This window comes from Scyliorhinus torazame, chromosome 17 (assembly GCF_047496885.1).
Source record: "Scyliorhinus torazame isolate Kashiwa2021f chromosome 17, sScyTor2.1, whole genome shotgun sequence".
Taxonomy (NCBI): Eukaryota; Metazoa; Chordata; class Chondrichthyes; order Carcharhiniformes; family Scyliorhinidae; genus Scyliorhinus; species Scyliorhinus torazame.
The window spans coordinates 119,118,712-119,135,292 of NC_092723.1; the positions used below are offsets into that span (position 1 = coordinate 119,118,712).

At 53.0% G+C, this 16,581-nt stretch overlaps 1 protein-coding gene across 1 annotated transcript in view; it reads right to left on the bottom strand.

The window, feature by feature from the left end:
- The window catches only part of LOC140394109 (cytochrome P450 3A8-like), a 111,563-nt gene that overhangs the window by 66,670 nt on the left and 28,312 nt on the right, over positions 1–16,581 (bottom strand). The window contains exons 6-7 of the mRNA XM_072480958.1: positions 16,445–16,533; positions 2,991–3,139 (exon numbers count right to left, since the gene is read on the bottom strand). Of these exons, the coding sequence (XP_072337059.1) occupies positions 2,991–3,139; positions 16,445–16,533 (238 nt within the window). The remainder of the gene's footprint in view (positions 1–2,990; positions 3,140–16,444; positions 16,534–16,581) is intronic.

Consider the following 16,581-nt stretch of genomic DNA (forward strand, 5'->3'; position numbering starts at 1 on the left):
TGGAGGAGAGGTGTGGAGTGAGTCTCTCCGTAGGGTGAATTCTACGTCATCCTGTGCGAGGTTAAGTTTGATACAACTCAAGGTGGTGTTCAGGGCACGTATCACCAAGGCCAGCTTGAGTCGTTTTTTTCCAGTGGGCTGAGGTTAGGTGTGAGCAGTGTTTAAGAGGGCTTGCGAATGATGTGCACATGTTCTGGTCCTACCCCAAGTTGGTGGGTTTTTGGGAGGCTTTTGTTGAAACACCATGGGCGGGATTCTCCGACCCCGCGCCAGGCCCGCCGATTCTCTGGTGACCGGAGAATCGGCACCATTGGCGCCAACGCGGCACCGGTCAGGAGCCGTTGAAAGCGCCCACCCCCGGCGATTCTCCCCGCACGATGGGCTGAGTGCCCGCCGACGCCGTTCTCGTGTGGTCCGACCCGGCGGGACCTCGCTGTTCATGTTGCAGGGGGCGGCCTGGTTGGGGGGGGGGGGATCCGACCCCGGGGTGGCCTCCACAGTGGCCTGGCCCGCGATCGGGGCCTACCAATCAGCGGGCGGGCTTATCCTGGTGGGGGCCTATGTTCTTCCGCACCGGGCCCCTGTAGCTCTCCGCCATGTTGCGTTGGGGCCGGTGCGGGGAAGGCAACTAGCGTGCATGTGCGAACTCGCGCCGGCCGTAGTGCGGATGCACAAACTCGCGCCGGCCGTAGAGCGCATGCACGGACACGCAGCGTCCGTTCTGACGCCAGTATCGGCAGCTGGAGCAGCGTGAGGCTCTCCAGTGCCGTGCTGGCCCCCTGTGCGGTGCAGGATAGCTGATCCTAGGGGCCTGTTCACGCCATCGTAAAACGCTCTGGCGTTTACGACGGCTTCAACACTTGGCCTCAGAGTTGGAGAATCCAGCCCCATATCAGCAATTTTAAATGTGGATTTGGAACCCTCCCCATTTGTTGCAATATTCGGGGTGTCGGACCAGCCGGAATTAAGGACGGCGGAAGAGCTAGCTTTGCCTCCTGGCTGGCTTGACTGCAGATCCTGCTGAGTTGGAGGCAGGCGGCACCGCCCAGTGCCTCAGCATGGCTGGGTGACTTTATGGAGTTTTTGTATCTCAAGAATGTTAAGTTCACGATGAGGGGAGTGACTGACAGGTTCTATCGTGGATGGCGTCCATTTATATTGCATTTCAGGATCTGGTCACTGTTAGCTGTTAGGACAGCGGGTGGGGGGGGGGGAAGAGATATTCTAATTGTTGGGGCAGGGTTGTTTTTCTTTGGTATGGTTTGTTGACACATGCTTTATTGTTTAACTGTTACTTATGTATAAATGTTAAAAGCTCAATAAAAATATTTTCTGAATGTCCATGATATCAAGACCTAATATACATTACTATTGCAGTCAGCTCACAAGACACAAATAGTAATGGTAGAAGTAGTGCCTCCAAAACCTCTTCAAGCTAGAAGAGTGATGGAAGAGCAAGAACTGTCAGAATGAACCCCTCGGATCTACAAACCACTTCCTAAGATATTATGACTACACGAGAACCAGCCAGCCAGCTGCCAAACCCTTCCAAACCCCGGAACAAAAAGAATCAGAATAATTACTGGACACTATTATAGCAATTGGAACAGTCGAAGAGGAAGACCCATATCAGGAGAAACGACCAACTCCCCCATGAAGGGGAGTCAAACAAATCCCAGTCCTCATCAGGATAATACACTGTCCATCTGGGCCTGAAGAAAAAAGCCCAGCCAATAAAATAAGCTGAGCTTTGATTATAGAGGGCCTTCCTCGAACATAGCGAGGACTGAACTGACCTAACCGCCCACACTCAACCACTCCCCGCCCCCCCCCCCCACCGCCCCCCCCTCACTGCAGCTCAGCTCCTCTTCCCCCAAAGGATATATCAGAATAAACAAACTGCGCACAAATCCAAAATCCAATAGTCAGCTTAACATGATATAACGTTCTTAAACCAAGATAAGAAATGGTGCAGAACATTACACCCAAAATATTTACTTCCCTGCAAGCAGATAAATTGACAGCATTAGCAGACAACAAGTTGATTATCAGAGAGTAAGTCCAGGATAACGTCTGAGGAGCGAGGTCGACCTCAGAATAAAGGATTGCTTCACTGGCGCATGAAGAACGCAGGCTGACCTGTGATTTTAGCCGCGGTATTTATATGTTTGGTGTGGTCAAGTTTCTGATCAAAGATAACTACCAGAATAATGTTGGAGATGATTATAGCCTGGCAGGAATATTACAATGTTTAATTAATTTTAAGGGCAGCACGGTAGCCTTGTGGATAGCACAATTGCTTCACAGCTCCAGGGTCCCAGGTTCGATTCCGGCTTGGGTCACTGTCTGTGCGGAGTCTGCACATCCTCCCCGTGTGTGCGTGGGTTTCCTCCGGGTTCTCCGGTTTCCTCCCACAGTCCAAAGATGTGCAGGTTAGGTGGATCGGCCATGATAAATTGCCCTTAGTGTCCAAAATTGCCCTTAGTGTTGGGTGGGGTTACTGGGTATGGGGATAGGGTGGCGGTGTTGACCTTGGGTAGGGTGCTCTTTCCAAGAGCCGGTGCAGACTCGATGGGCCGAATGGCCTCCTTCTGCACTGTAAATTCTATGATTATCTATGATTAATTAGAAATGGATATGATTTCTGCTCAAACCGCTGTCTCAGAGCCTATTTCCATTGTTCTCTGGTGCAGGGCGTTACAATTGGAAATGAAAAACTCTCTAACCAGTTTGAGAAAATTGTAGAGGAAAGCCACCTCATTGGAGCAGATTTAGATGTAGCAGGACATCCAATAGAGTCTGCAGTTAGACCTGCCCCATATTCTTTCTACCCAAAAAAGACTTGCCCACAAAGCTGGAAGCACCAACAGCGAACACCAGAGTAGTAGGGCTCCAGGAGTGAACAGACTGACCAACAGATATTTCCTTAATAAAAAAAAAACCTCCACCCTAACTCAACTGAAATAAACAAAAACATTGCAGCCACTCACCAGCGAGAAGAAGTATAGGATTGAAAAAGCTGAATGACACTAGTTTCTTGATGTTGCTAATAAACGGATCATTGGGGTTGTTGATGGAGTCAACGTCCACACTGAATGCAGTGCTGGTGACCACGTCCATGCTGTACGTTCCAAAGATACTGACAGAAGAGAAAAGTTATTTGTTAACCAATTGTACCAAATGAAAGAAAAAAAAGATTAAGCCACTTGTTAGCAAAGACATAATTAAACCATTACATTTTATTATACAACACAGAAACAGACCATTCAATTACTGTATTTCAACTCAAATTGACTTCTTGATGGTTGGCGGATGTGCTTCCAACTCACACATGTGTGGCTGCTGACCAAAATATTGCACGGGGACACAATGATGTCAGGACGTACTTGGATGGAATATTCAGGGATGACACTCGACCAGGAAAATGACACATGGGATGCAAGCACTTTAAGTCCATTAAAAACGGCTTTTATAGCCGGTGTTAAACCTGGAGTTTCTGCTGCCTTGAATTTGGTTTTACCAGCTTGGGCCACAGCTGGCACATAACGAGACATAGTTGACCGATGCATTTAGATAGATCGTGGTTTGCACAATCAGGCAACTTTTAACACTGCAGCTGCTCAAATGCAGCCTATTGCTCAAATCCAGCCCATGTTACCTGCTGCTCCAGCGGCGGCTGTTGCAGCACCTGCAGGAATATCAGCAGTAACTACAATTTCACCACCAGCGCTAGAACAAACATGTACCCTTGCTCCATTAAAATCACGTAAGAAAATACCACAATGTCTTTCCTGTGGTAGAGTAGGACACTGGATGGCAAAATGCTATCAAAAACAACGGATGGATTCAAGAGATGATAATGAAGTAGACAATGTTCACTACAATACATCTCCACCTCGTGGTCAACCATGTAACACGTACCAACAAGACACACCCAGTATGGCTTCTGGTCAGCAACACTGGCTAAGCAACTACAACCATGGTTTGCTTTTACAGTTAATCAACAACAGTATCATAATAGCCCAACTGTTTACCACATGGCTTTACAGAATCATCTCAGGCAACTGCCTGTTCGGCCTTCCCCCATTATCCAATATGAAGATGATGTTCTGATAACCTCTATCAATAAAGATGATCATGACAAAGACTTACGGGTGGTCTTGAACCACCTCAGTACTACAGTCACAAAGCTAGCTTTCACAAAGCACAAATTGCCCAGAAAGATGTTTACTTGGGACAGAAAATTTCCAAACGAGAAAGGGAACTTACTCAGAAGAGAACGGCTGCCATCAAAGCTGCTAAAGAACCCTCAATGTATCGCTAAAAAGTTGCCAAGAACTGTCAACTTAAGAAAACTGTCATTATTCTGAACGTTGCTGTATTAATTTAAAGAAATTAACATATCTTGTTAGCTGTGTTTCCTTTAACAGAATCGACAAATTCATCTACAGAAAATCAAGATACAGCACAAGATTGGTTCAGTTATATATTTAATAAGTTATTGTATTTGATATTTTAAAATAAAGCCTCCCCCATATCCCCCCCTCCCCATATCCCCCCTCCCCCATATCCCCCCTCCCCCATATCCCCCCTCCCCCATATCCCCAAGTGAATCCAGCCCTAACCTTAACCTCTGCAATGCACGCGCAACCGATGGCGTGCATTCATATACCTGCCTAACACTGTTGCCTTTTACCCCTGCCAGCAGCCCCCCCCCCCCACAGGAGAAGCGCGCACACAACAATAGGGAGCATGTGAGGACTGGAGGAGGGCCCGCTGATGAGTGGCCACTGACCGTACACGAGGAAAGGGCCCTGGAACTGGCTGGCGGACGTGAGGACCGGGAGGTTGCTGATGCAGAGGTCGGGGCCCCACGAGCAAGTGAGCCACCAACAGCCCGTCCCCATATCCCCCCTCCCCTATATCCCCCTCCCCGTATCACCTGATCACTGCCTGATGTCTAACCATGCATGCTTCATTGTGTATCGCAGGACCAAACGTCCAGGCACCCATCCCCGCAGATGCACACCGCCCGCAGGATGCCCCTCGCACACCACGGGAGACGGAGAGACCCGGACCCTCCAGCATGCGACGCCCGCAGGATGCCCCTCGCACACCACGGGAGACGGAGAGACCCGGACCCTCCAGCATGCGACGCCCGCAGGATGCCCCTCGGAGACCACGGGAGACGGAGAGACCCGGACCCTCCAGCATGCGACGCCCGCAGGATGCCCCTCGCACACCACGGGAGACGGAGAGACCTGGAGCAACAGGGAGACGACACCCCCGTCACGTGCGGGAGCGACCACCCAGCGATGAAGGGGGCAGCCACATCCAAGCCAGGACACCACTACCCAGGACACCACTACCCAGGACACCCCTACCCGGGACACCACTACCCAGGACACCCCTACCCGGGACAGCACTACCCGGGACAGCACTACCCGGGACAGCACTACCCGGGACAGCACTACCCAGGACACCCCTACCCGGGAAGACGAAATACCGGACAGTGACTCAGAGTGGATGGGTGGAGACGAACCCCCACCCCAAAGTGCCATGGACTCAGAGTGGGACGAAGAGCACGACACAACGCCACTGCTGTCACCAACACCCTCCACCATCGCAGAAACACTCACCTCGGTTGGGCACTTTAGTGGTGAGGCGTCTGGTACACTCACTGGTGCGCACAACACAGCCGTCCCGGTACAGCAGGTGGAGGTAGGAGCAGCAGAGGGACCGGGCGGTCGGAGGGCAGCCCAGGCCAAGCGAACATCTGCCGCCCAGATGGATCCCGGGTTCCTGCAGTTACCACACCCACACATAGATCCGATGCAACCACCGACACGGAGACGAGCGAATAGGGTGACGGGTGGCTTGCGGCGGCTGCGGTCGCAGGTGGAGGAGTCCACCCGCGTCCAGGAGCTGGGAGTGGTCCCGGTCATGCGTGCCACCCAGGCTGACACCGCACGGGTGGCGTCCGCGGTGGAGGCAATGGGTGCGACGGTGTCAGACATGGGGAACGGTTTGCGAGGCCTGGGGCCTTCCGTGCAGGCAGCGTCTGTGGCCCAGGAAATGGCTGCCCTCTCACAGGAGGCCATGAGCCAGTGCCAGCGCCAGATGGCAGAGGCGCTCAACGCCATGGCCCAGTCTCAGCAGGCCATAGCCCAGTCTCTGCAGGCCATGGCCCAGTCTCTGCAGTCCATGGCCCAGTCTCAGCAGGCCATCGCTGAGGGCATCGGCGCCAGTGGCCCTATGCGAGCCGGCGTCGCACTGTCACAGACAGGGTTCGACAACCCCCTGGGCTCCATGGCTGCAAACCTGCAGACCCCTGTCGATACCAGCACGGGCCTCCAGGACTGGCAGCGCCAGATGTCGGGGGCGCGTCGGATGGCCAGTCCGTTCTCATCCCCCACCCATGTAGAGGCCTGGGGGCCATCGGGCACCCCGAGGGAGGAGGAGGTGGTGTGGTCCGTCCCGGCTCCCTCTGTGGGGGAGGTCCCGGTACACCGCGACACCTCGGACTCCCCCCCTTCCGTCCCAGGTGCATCGGGTGGGCAACGGGCAGGACAGGCTGGCAGCTCGCCATCCCAGTCGCCTGGGCCGCAGCCTGGCCCATCTAGGCCAGGACGCCCCAGGAAACGGCCGCCAAAGGGATCCAGTGTCAGAGGGCAGGAATCACAGGAGTCCACCTCCAGTTCTGCTGTACCGTCTGGGGAACCACGTAGACGTAGTCAAAGGGCCCGTAAGGCCAAACAATTAGACACTGAGTAAGTTGGCACGGGTGCAGGGCACAGATGAGTTTTAGGGGCTAGGGCACGTGCATGAAGTCCTTTGGTTATTAAAGTCAATGTTACACCTACCGAAGCTGCCTTTGTGCTCTGTCCAAAGTGTGCGGGCGTGTCATGTACGTTGAGCGCAAGTGTGTGTGTGACGGGTGGTCTTACCTCAGCCCCAGGTGAGTCTGCCCCCTTCCCCCTGGGCCGCCATCAACATCCCCCGGGCAGAGGACGGGACCGTGCGCTGCAGTGTCACAGCCGCATGCAGGGATGGTCCGGGTGGATGGTGGTACTGTGGCCATGGGTCAGACATAGTCCAACGATGTAGAGCCAGGAGCTCATCGGAGGCGGGTTGTCATCATCCTCCATGGCCTGCGATAGACACGCGTCCACCCGCAACTGGGTGAGCCCGGCCCGTTGTGCCGCCGGTGGATCGGCAATTGGGGGTGGGGGGGTGGTGTGCATGCGGGTGGGGTGTGTGGGGTTGGGGAGGGGGGTGAGGGTGCTGGGTGGGTGGATGGGTGGGGGGTGTGGGTGGTCGGCTGTTGTCATGGTGTGCGGTCTGTGGCCATACTACCCGATTCCCACGCCCATCTAGTCAGTGAAGCGGGCGTCTATCAGTCTGTCCCGTGCCCGCTGGGCCAGCCGGTAACGGTGGACAGCCACCCGCCTGTGTCTACCCCGTCTGCCCTGACCATTGCCCCCATCCCCCTCATCTGGGGAGGACTGGGCCTCTTCCTGCTGCTCCTCCACTCCGCCCTCCTCTGCCTGCGGCACATCGCCCCTCTGCTGGGCTATGTTGTGCAGGACGCAGCACACCACAATGATGCGGCCGACCCTATCTGACCGATACTGGAGGGCGCCCCCAGAGAGGTCCAGGCACCTGAAACGCATCTTCAGCACGCCAAAGCACCTCTCTATCACTCCCCTTGTCGCTACATGGGCATCATTGTAGCGGTTCTCCGCCTCATTGCGTGGCCTCCGTATAGGCGTCATCAGCCACCATCGCAATGGGTAGCCCCTGTCGCCCAGCAACCAGCCCCTCAGCCGGGGATGGCGTCCCTCGTACATGCCGGGGATGGATGACCGCGACAACACGAATGAGTCGTGTACACTGCCTGGGTGACGGGCGCAGACGTGCAGGATCATCATGCGGTGGTCGCAGACCACCTGTACGTTCATTGAATAGGTCCCCTTCCTATTAGTGAACACGGCCCTGTTCTCTGCAGGTGGCCGCACGGCGACGTGCATCCCATCGATCGCGCCCTGGACCATGGGGAACCCGGCAACGGCAGAGAAGCCCACGGCCCGGGCATCTTGGCTGGCCCGGTCCACGGGGAAGCGGATGTAGCGGTGCGCCATGGCATAAAGGGCATCTGTCACTGCCCGGATGCACCGATGCACCGATGTCTGCGATATGCCGGACAGGTCCCCACTCGGTGCCTGGAATGACCCCGTTGCATAAAAGTTCAGGGCCACCGTAACCTTGATGGACACGGGGAGAGGGTGTCCCCCGCCTGTGCCACGCGGTGACAGGTGTGCCAGCAGGTGGCAGATGTGTGCCACGGTTTCCCGGCTCATCCGGAGTCTCCTCCTGCATTCCCGGTCCGTGAGGTCCTGGTATGACGGCCGGGGCCGGTACACACGGGGCGCCCTCGGGTGCCTCCGTTGCCGTCGGGCCGCGACGTCCTCCTCCCCCTCCTCGTCCTGTCGGTCAGGTGTCCCTCCAGCCTGGGCGGCTGCCGCCTGCCCCTCTGCGGCAGCCTGCGCCGCCTCTCTGGCACGCTCCTCCTCCTCCTCCTCATCCAGGGCAACATAGACATGAGCGGCTGCCACCACGGCGGCCAATATCGCTGGATGGTCTGAAAACATGACGGCCTGGTGGGGGGGGGAGGGGAACGACGACATGTCAGCATTGCCCATATCCCCTCCTCCCCCCAGCCAGGTGGCATGGACCGCATGGGTCCAACTGTTGGAGGCTGGCACCTGGCCAGGTGGACCAACTCATTTGCCCTCCCATCACCCACCCCAGCACGGACCCCCTCCCAAACCCCCAATCTCCACCCCAGCACGGACCCCCCCCCCAACCTCCACCCCAGCACGGACCCCCCCCCCCACAAACTCCACCCCGGCATGGACCCCCTCCCCAACCTTCACCCCAGCACGGACCCCCCCAACCCCCAACCTCCACCCCAGCATGGACCCCCCCCAACCTCCACCCCAGCACGGACCCCCCCCCCCCAACCTCCACCCCGGCACGGACCCCCTCCCCAACCTCCACCCCAGCACGGACCCCGCCCAACCCCCAACCTCAACCCCAGCACGGACCCCCCTCCCAACCTCCACCCCAGCACGGACCCCCCCCCAACCTCCACCCCAGCACGGACCCCCCCCCAACCACCACCCCGGCACGGACCCCCCCCCCAACCTCCACGCCAGCACGGACCCCCCCCCAACCCCCAACCTCCACCCCAGCACGGACCCCCCTCCCAACCTCCACCCCAGCACGGACCCCCCCCCCAACCTCCACCCCAGCACGGACTCCCCCCCAACCTCCACCCCGGCACGGACCACCCCCCTCCCCAACCTCCACCCCAGCACGGACCCCCCCCCAACCTCCACCCCAGCACGGACCCCCCCCCCCCCCAACCTCCACCCCAGCACGGACCCCCCCCAACCTCCACCCCAGCACGGACCCCCCCCAACCCCCAACCTCCACCCCAGCACGGACCCCCCCTCCCAACCTCCACCCTAGCACGGACCCCCCCCCCAACCTCCACCCCAGCACGGACCATCCGGAAGGGAGAATATCGGCAGGCCGAAAATCGGCTGCCTTGCGCAGACCCGTGACATTCTCCGCGGCAGCGGCGCCATTAACGCCCCGCCGACTTTTCTCCCTTCGGAGACTTCGGCGGGGGCGGGGGCGGGATTCACGGCGACCAACGGCCATTCTCCGACCCGGCGGGGGGTCGGAGAATGACGCCCCAGGTCTGTAATTCTCTGAAAGCTTTGAATTGTCTACGAATTGCCTTTTAAATGACTTTCAAATTGTAATCAAGCGACTACAAATAAAACAATTCTTTTTGGCACCTGAGGAGTTTATACTGCAAATTTCTGCTGAGTTCCAGTATTCGCAAAGTGCTACTGATAACCGAATAGCAGAGATGATATAAATTCCTTCAACTATACACAGTCGAATAATACAAGGAATCGAACAACTTAACACAGTCTACAAATAGTACAAATCTTATAACTTGTCGTATTGCGCCAGGACTTGATTCATCAACTAAGCTTCCCCCAAACTTGGCGTGGTTCGATAGGTTAAGATTCCTATAAATTAAAGATTCCTTCAGTGTGCGCCCGGACGTTATACATCAAATGTAGTTAAACACGGTAGCGCAGTGTTTAGCACAGTTGCTTCACAGCACCAGGGTCTCAGGTTCGATTCCCGGCTTGGGTCACTTGTCTGTGCGGAGTCTGCACGTTCTCCCCGTGTCTGCATGGGTTTCCTCCGGGTGCTCCCATTTCCTCCCACAAGTCGCTGTTAGGTCATTTCGACATTCTGAATTGTCCCTCTGTGTGGCCGAATAGGCGCCGGAATGTGGCGACTAGGGGCTTTTCACAGTAACTTCCTTGCAGTGTTAATGTAAGCCTACTTGTGACAATAAAGATCATAATAAAAATCATTACAGAGAATGTACTGCACAGAAACAGATTATTCAAACCAACTGGTCTTTGCCAGTGTTTTTATTCCACACATGGCATACCATTCTATTCTCGCAATAAAGTTTCTCCTTTAATGTATCGATGTCAGTTGACTCTAACTGCATGTCGTGTTCCGCACTCTAAGAATCTGGATGATGACAATTCTCCCGAGTTACCGATTGGATTTATGGGCGACTATCACACTGACAGATATTACTGTTGCTCTCTCCTGAATATGGAAACATTGGCCTGGATTTTCACTGACTCAGGGGGACTCGTGAGCCCTTTAAAAATGCCGGCTGCTTTCCGATTCCAGAATTCACAGAATCTCAGAATAATACAGTGCAGAAGAGGCCCTTCGCCCCATTGAGTCAACACTGATGCATGAAAAACACCTGACCTGCCCACCTAATCCCATTTGCCAGCCCTTGGCCCATAGCCTTTAATGTTATGACGTGCCAAGTGCTCATCCAGGTCCCTCCCAAGCAGTGCATTCCAGACCGATTTCCTCAAATCCCCCCTAAAGCTCCTGCCCCTCACCTTGAACTTGGTCCCCTCATAACTGACCCGTCAACTAAGGGGAACAGATGCCTATCCACCCTGTCCTTCCCCCTCATAATCTTGTACACATCGATCAGATCACCTCTCAATCTTCTCTGCTCCAGCAAAAACAACCCAAGCTGATCCAACCTCTCTTCTTAACTTAAATGTTCCATCCCAGGCAACATCCTCGTTAATCGCCTCTGCACCCTCTCCAGTGCAATCACATTCTTCCTATAATTTGTACTCCAGCTGTGGCCTCACCAAAGTTCTATACAACTCCAACATGACCTCCCTGCTTTTGCAATCTATGCCTCGATTGATAAAGGCAAGTGTCCCGTTTGCCTTTTTCACCACCCTATTAACCTGCCTGAAGGAGGGGTTCAGTGATGATACCTTTTAAACACTAAATAGTTAGCATCCATTAGATTAATTTTGCATAAATTACTTTATTAAGGATTGGGATGAATTATAGGAAGAGTACCGAGTAATCATTATTAACAATTAAACATGTATTTTTAGGACAAAGCAGTAATAAGTAATCGATAGTGAAACAATCCAGTGTGCTCCTCCTGTTGTTCAGTTTCTCACAGACAAACAGCACAGGAAGTTGTGATCGTACATAGCTGTCAGGTTGAGCATCCTGGCACCAATCATGGATTGCTTGCAATTCTATTGGTTGAAGTTTAAACATTGCTTGCAATTCGATTGGGTGAGTTTAAGCATAGCAGCTTCAGGGATTGGATCACAGTCGACTGGGGTGGGCTATTGATTTTTGAATGTTGGATATGTGTTGAGTTCATACCTTTGTTCTGGTAGACAGGACCTTGGCAGCTTTCCATGTCTTGGGCGCGATTCTCCACCCCCACGCCGAAGTGGCCGCGCCGGTGTGAACGCCGTCGAAGTTCACGACGGCTCGGAACGGCCCCGGTCGCGACCGATTCAGGCACTGACAATGGGCCAGTATTGGGGCCGCGTCATCTACCCGCGCGAGGCCTTGTCGCCCACGTAAAAGTGGCGCCGATTAGATGACGCGGCCGGTGCCGCATAACGGACGTCATCCGCGCATGCGCGGGTTGGCGCCGGCCAACCCGAGTATGCGTGGTTGCCGTCCTGTCCACATCCGCCCCGCAAAAAGATGGGGGACGGATCTTGCGGGGCGGAGGAAGGAAGGAGGTCCTCCTTCAGAGAGGACGGCCCGACGATCAGTGGGCACCGATCGCGGGCCACCCCACATTTAAGGTACCCCCCGGTGCAGGATCCCCCCTCGCCCCCCCACAGGCCGCCCCCCAGCGTTCACGCACAGCCCACGACTGTAACGACCAGGTGTGGACGGCCCTGGGGGGAACCCGCCGTTTTGGCCTGGCCGCTCGGCCCATCCGGGCCTCAGAATCGCGGGGGTGCCGGAGAATCGCCATTTTGGGTATTTCCGGCGATTCTCCGGCCTGCGAAACTCGACTGGCCCGTTCCCGCCGCTCGGGAGAATCGCGGGAGGGCGTCAGACCGGCGGCCCCGGAAATTTCGGCGGCCCAGGCGATTCTCCCAGCCGGCGTGGGAGTGGAGAATCGCGCCCCTTATCTCTCATGTACATGAAATCAAGCTTGTAGGAATTAAACCGTCTTCAGATCGTTGTACTGAGTTGAGCCAGAGGAGAAAAGCCCACATGGAATCCAACTCAATACACAGGCCTGGAAACCGCTCTAACACTGCCCTTCTGTCTTCAGAGATCTATGGACAAACACACCTAGGTCCCTTTGTTCCTCGGAAATTCTGAAAGAGAGAATCTATCTTGACTTGGAGAGGCAAGGTCTGATCTGGATTAGTCAGCAAAACTTTGTCAGAGAGGTCACGCCTAACAAATTTGATTGAAATATTTTGAGCATGTGACCAAGTGTGTCGATGAGGGTAGTGCAGTTGCTGTAGTTTACATGGATTTCAGCAAAGCCTTTGACAAGGTTCCACATTGTAAAGTAGGCAAATGCATATGGGGTGCAGGGCAACCTGAAAAGGTGGATTCAAATTTGGCTTAGCTGTAGGAGACAGAGGGTGATGACGGACAGCTGCTTTAGTGACTGGAAGCCAATGTCCAATGGTGTACCACAGGGATCAGTGCTGGGTCCCCTATGACTATGTGGGAGGTAGGATCAGTATGTTTACGGATGACACAAAGATTGACTGGGTAATTAACAGTGAGGTTGAGTGTCTTGGGTTACAAGAAGATATAGACATGGATGGTCAAATAGGCAGAAAAATAGCAGATGGAATTTAATAGTGTCATGCCATTCAGTTAATACTTCCTGGTCACATTACTCCTTCCAAAGTGTATCACCTCACAGTTTTCAGTATTAAATTCCACATGCTCAAAATATTTCAATCAAATTTGTTAAGCAAGACCTCTCTGACAAAGTCTTGCTGACTATTCCAGATACTACTTTGCCTCTCCAAGTGGAGATATATTCTCTCTTTCAGAATTTTCTCTAATAGTTTCCCTATAACTAACGTGAGATTCACGCACCCGGACCCTTCAACGCCGAGATCCTGCCGGCTCAGAGGACGTTAGGTGGCCGGTGGGACTCAGCAGTGTAGAGACTGGCTTGTCTCTACAACCTTTCTTAAATAGTGGGACCACGTTAGCTGTTTTCCAGTCCTCTGGCACCTCCCCCGAGACCAGAGAGGAATTAAAAACTTGGCTCCGTTGTGGGGATAGGCATGTTATAGTCCTCCACCGTATTCATGAAGTCAGGCCAGCTTCTAAAACAAGGTTCACAGCCCACAGCCGCACCCGGACCCTTCAATGCCGAGATCCTGCCGGCTCAGAGGATGTTAGAACGGCGCTGGTGGGACTCGGCTTTTTGTTGACAGCTGCTCGGCCCATCCGGCCCGGAGAATCGGCGCGCCGGCCCATGCTGGCCCGGGCCGGAGAGTCAGCGCATACCTCGACCGGCGCTGCACCAAGCACACCGGCGCCGATTTTCCACATTGCGGAGAATTGCGTCCCAACGTCGGGGCGCGATTCGCGTGGCGCCATGCCGATTCTCCGACCTGGCGGGGGGTCGAAGAATTCCGCCCGAGGTTTTTATGAAAGTGGAAAATGAACGACTGTATGGTTGAAAGGTTTTTTTTTATACATATCCTACAAAACTACAGGAGTCATTGTTTCTATATAATGTCTAGGGGTAAATGGGCATGGGAATATGATGTTTGGCCGTAACTTAGCATGGGGGAGCCAGGGTGGTGGGGGAGCCACGGTGGTGGGATAGGTGAGGCAACATGAGTGGGACATCGGTGGGAAATGCGGGGGGTGAGGGCTGAAGAGCATTCTTTTATTTTAACAGGGCTACTGTCCCAAAGCACCGAGGTGGGCCTCTTAACAGCCTGTCTTAGCAATCCAGCAACCCCTGTGATTGCCCCAGACTACTTTTTCGGGTCAGCTGCCCAATGCCAAGGGTGGGTGTGGTCTTCAATGAAGATCCCACCTTTGTGGGCACTTTCTTCCAAGGCAGGTGAGCTGATCCAGGAATTTTACGACTCTTGCTACCCGCCTTGGTGATGAAACCAGACTGATTCTGGGGATGGCGGGACTGTCATACAAGGAGAGATTGACTAGGTTGGGATTGTTCACGCTAGAATTCAGAAGAATGAGGGGTGATCTCATAGAGACTTATAAAATTTTAACGGGACTAGACAGGGTAGATGCAGGGAAGGTGTTACCAATGATGGGCATGGCCAGACCCAGGGGTCACAGTCTGAGGATTCGGGGTAAATCATTTCGGACAGATATAAGGAGACATTTCTTCACACAAAGAGCGGTGAGCCTGTGGAATTCATTACCACAGGAAGTAGTTGATGCTAAAACTTTGAATATATTCAAGAGGCGGCTAGATATAGCACTTGGGGAGAATGGGATCAAAGGCTATGGGGAGAAAGCAGGATTAGGCTATTGAGTTGGATGATCAGCCATGATCGTGATGAATGACGGAGCAGGCTCTTGCTCCTGTCTTCTATGTATCTATGAAAACTCAGGCCATTTTTCTATGTTTACCCTATCAATTGGGATAGGAGCAATATAAAAGGGCAGAAAGGAGAAAGAGTCCCTCGTGTAGATAGGAGATTTTTGTTTTTTAAAAACAGCAGTATATTTGCAGTCCAATGAGAAAGGTGACATTGTTGGATCCGGTTCCGGGAATGAGGTGAACCAAGTATCAATAAGGGAACATTTAGTGTACTGTGATCACGTATCATAAGGCTTAGGTTACTATAACAAAGAAATAGGAGCAATCCAATAATTAATTGGGGAATGGCCAACTTCAATGGTGTGAGGACAGATCTGGTCCTGGTAAATTGGAGTCAAAGACTGACGGGAACAACTATCACAGAACAATGGGCTGTCTTAAAGAGGAGATAGTTTAGGTTCAGTTGAGGTTTATTCCCACAAGGGGAAAAGGTCAGGTAAATAAATTCAGAGATCACTGGATGATAAAAGACAGAGAGCAAGGTGAAGCAGAAAAGAGTTCATTTGGCAGACCTTTTCTATCAGGTAGATAATATAATTGAGAATCAGGTTCAATATAAAAGGTTCAGAGGGAATTAAGCTAATATAAAAAAAGAACTCTACCTATTATAGGAATATAAATAATTTTTAAAATGGCAAAGGAGGAGTGAGGCCAATTAGGGACATAAAAAGGGACTTGCTTGGGCAGGGAGCATGGCTCAGGTACTAAATGGGTATGCTGCATTTGTCTTTAACCAGGAAGAAGATGTTGCCCAGATTATGGTGAAATAGGAGGCAATTGATACACTGAATGGGTTAAAAATTGATCAGTAAGATGTACTGGCCACAGGTGAGATGTATCCAAGGATACGGAAGGAAGCAAGAGTGGAAATTATGGTGACACTGGCCATAATCCCCCAAAACCTCTTATAGAGAGGGGTGGTGCCTGAGAACTGAAGAATTGTAATGTTGCACCCTTGATTGAAAAAGGTTTAAGGATACGCCCAGCAACACAAAACCAAAATCAAAGGGACATTGGAGAGATCTAGAGTGTAACTCATCCACCTTCTGGACCATTGATGTTATCCAGTTGGGGGTGGGAGGGAATAAACAGAATGATTGAAACTCCACTCGAGGATAATAAGCTGTATCTGTCTTTACAGAATGGAAATTGCATGTTTATCAGCTGCAGTGAGAAGTTAGTTCGTCCCATCGCAACCCCCACCAAGAAAAAGGTAAAACTGGTTCACACAGCTAAAAGGTAAAACTGGTTCACACGCCATGGAAGCGTCAGTGAACATCGCATTAATTTCACCAAGAACACTGAGAATTAGAAAGTCCTTGAAGCAAAGTGAAAATGATTTAATGGGCGAGGGAGGGTGTGTGGTGGAGGAACGCAGGTCTGACATCCAATAGACAAATTACTCACTCCTTCATGTCGGCAGATTCATTCAGCTTTGCTTTCTTTTCTGCATTTTTCACAAGATTTTCTGCGTAGTGCTTGATTATTGGACACATCTGGGGAACGAAAAGAAAATGGCGGACAATGTACAGGATGTACACAAA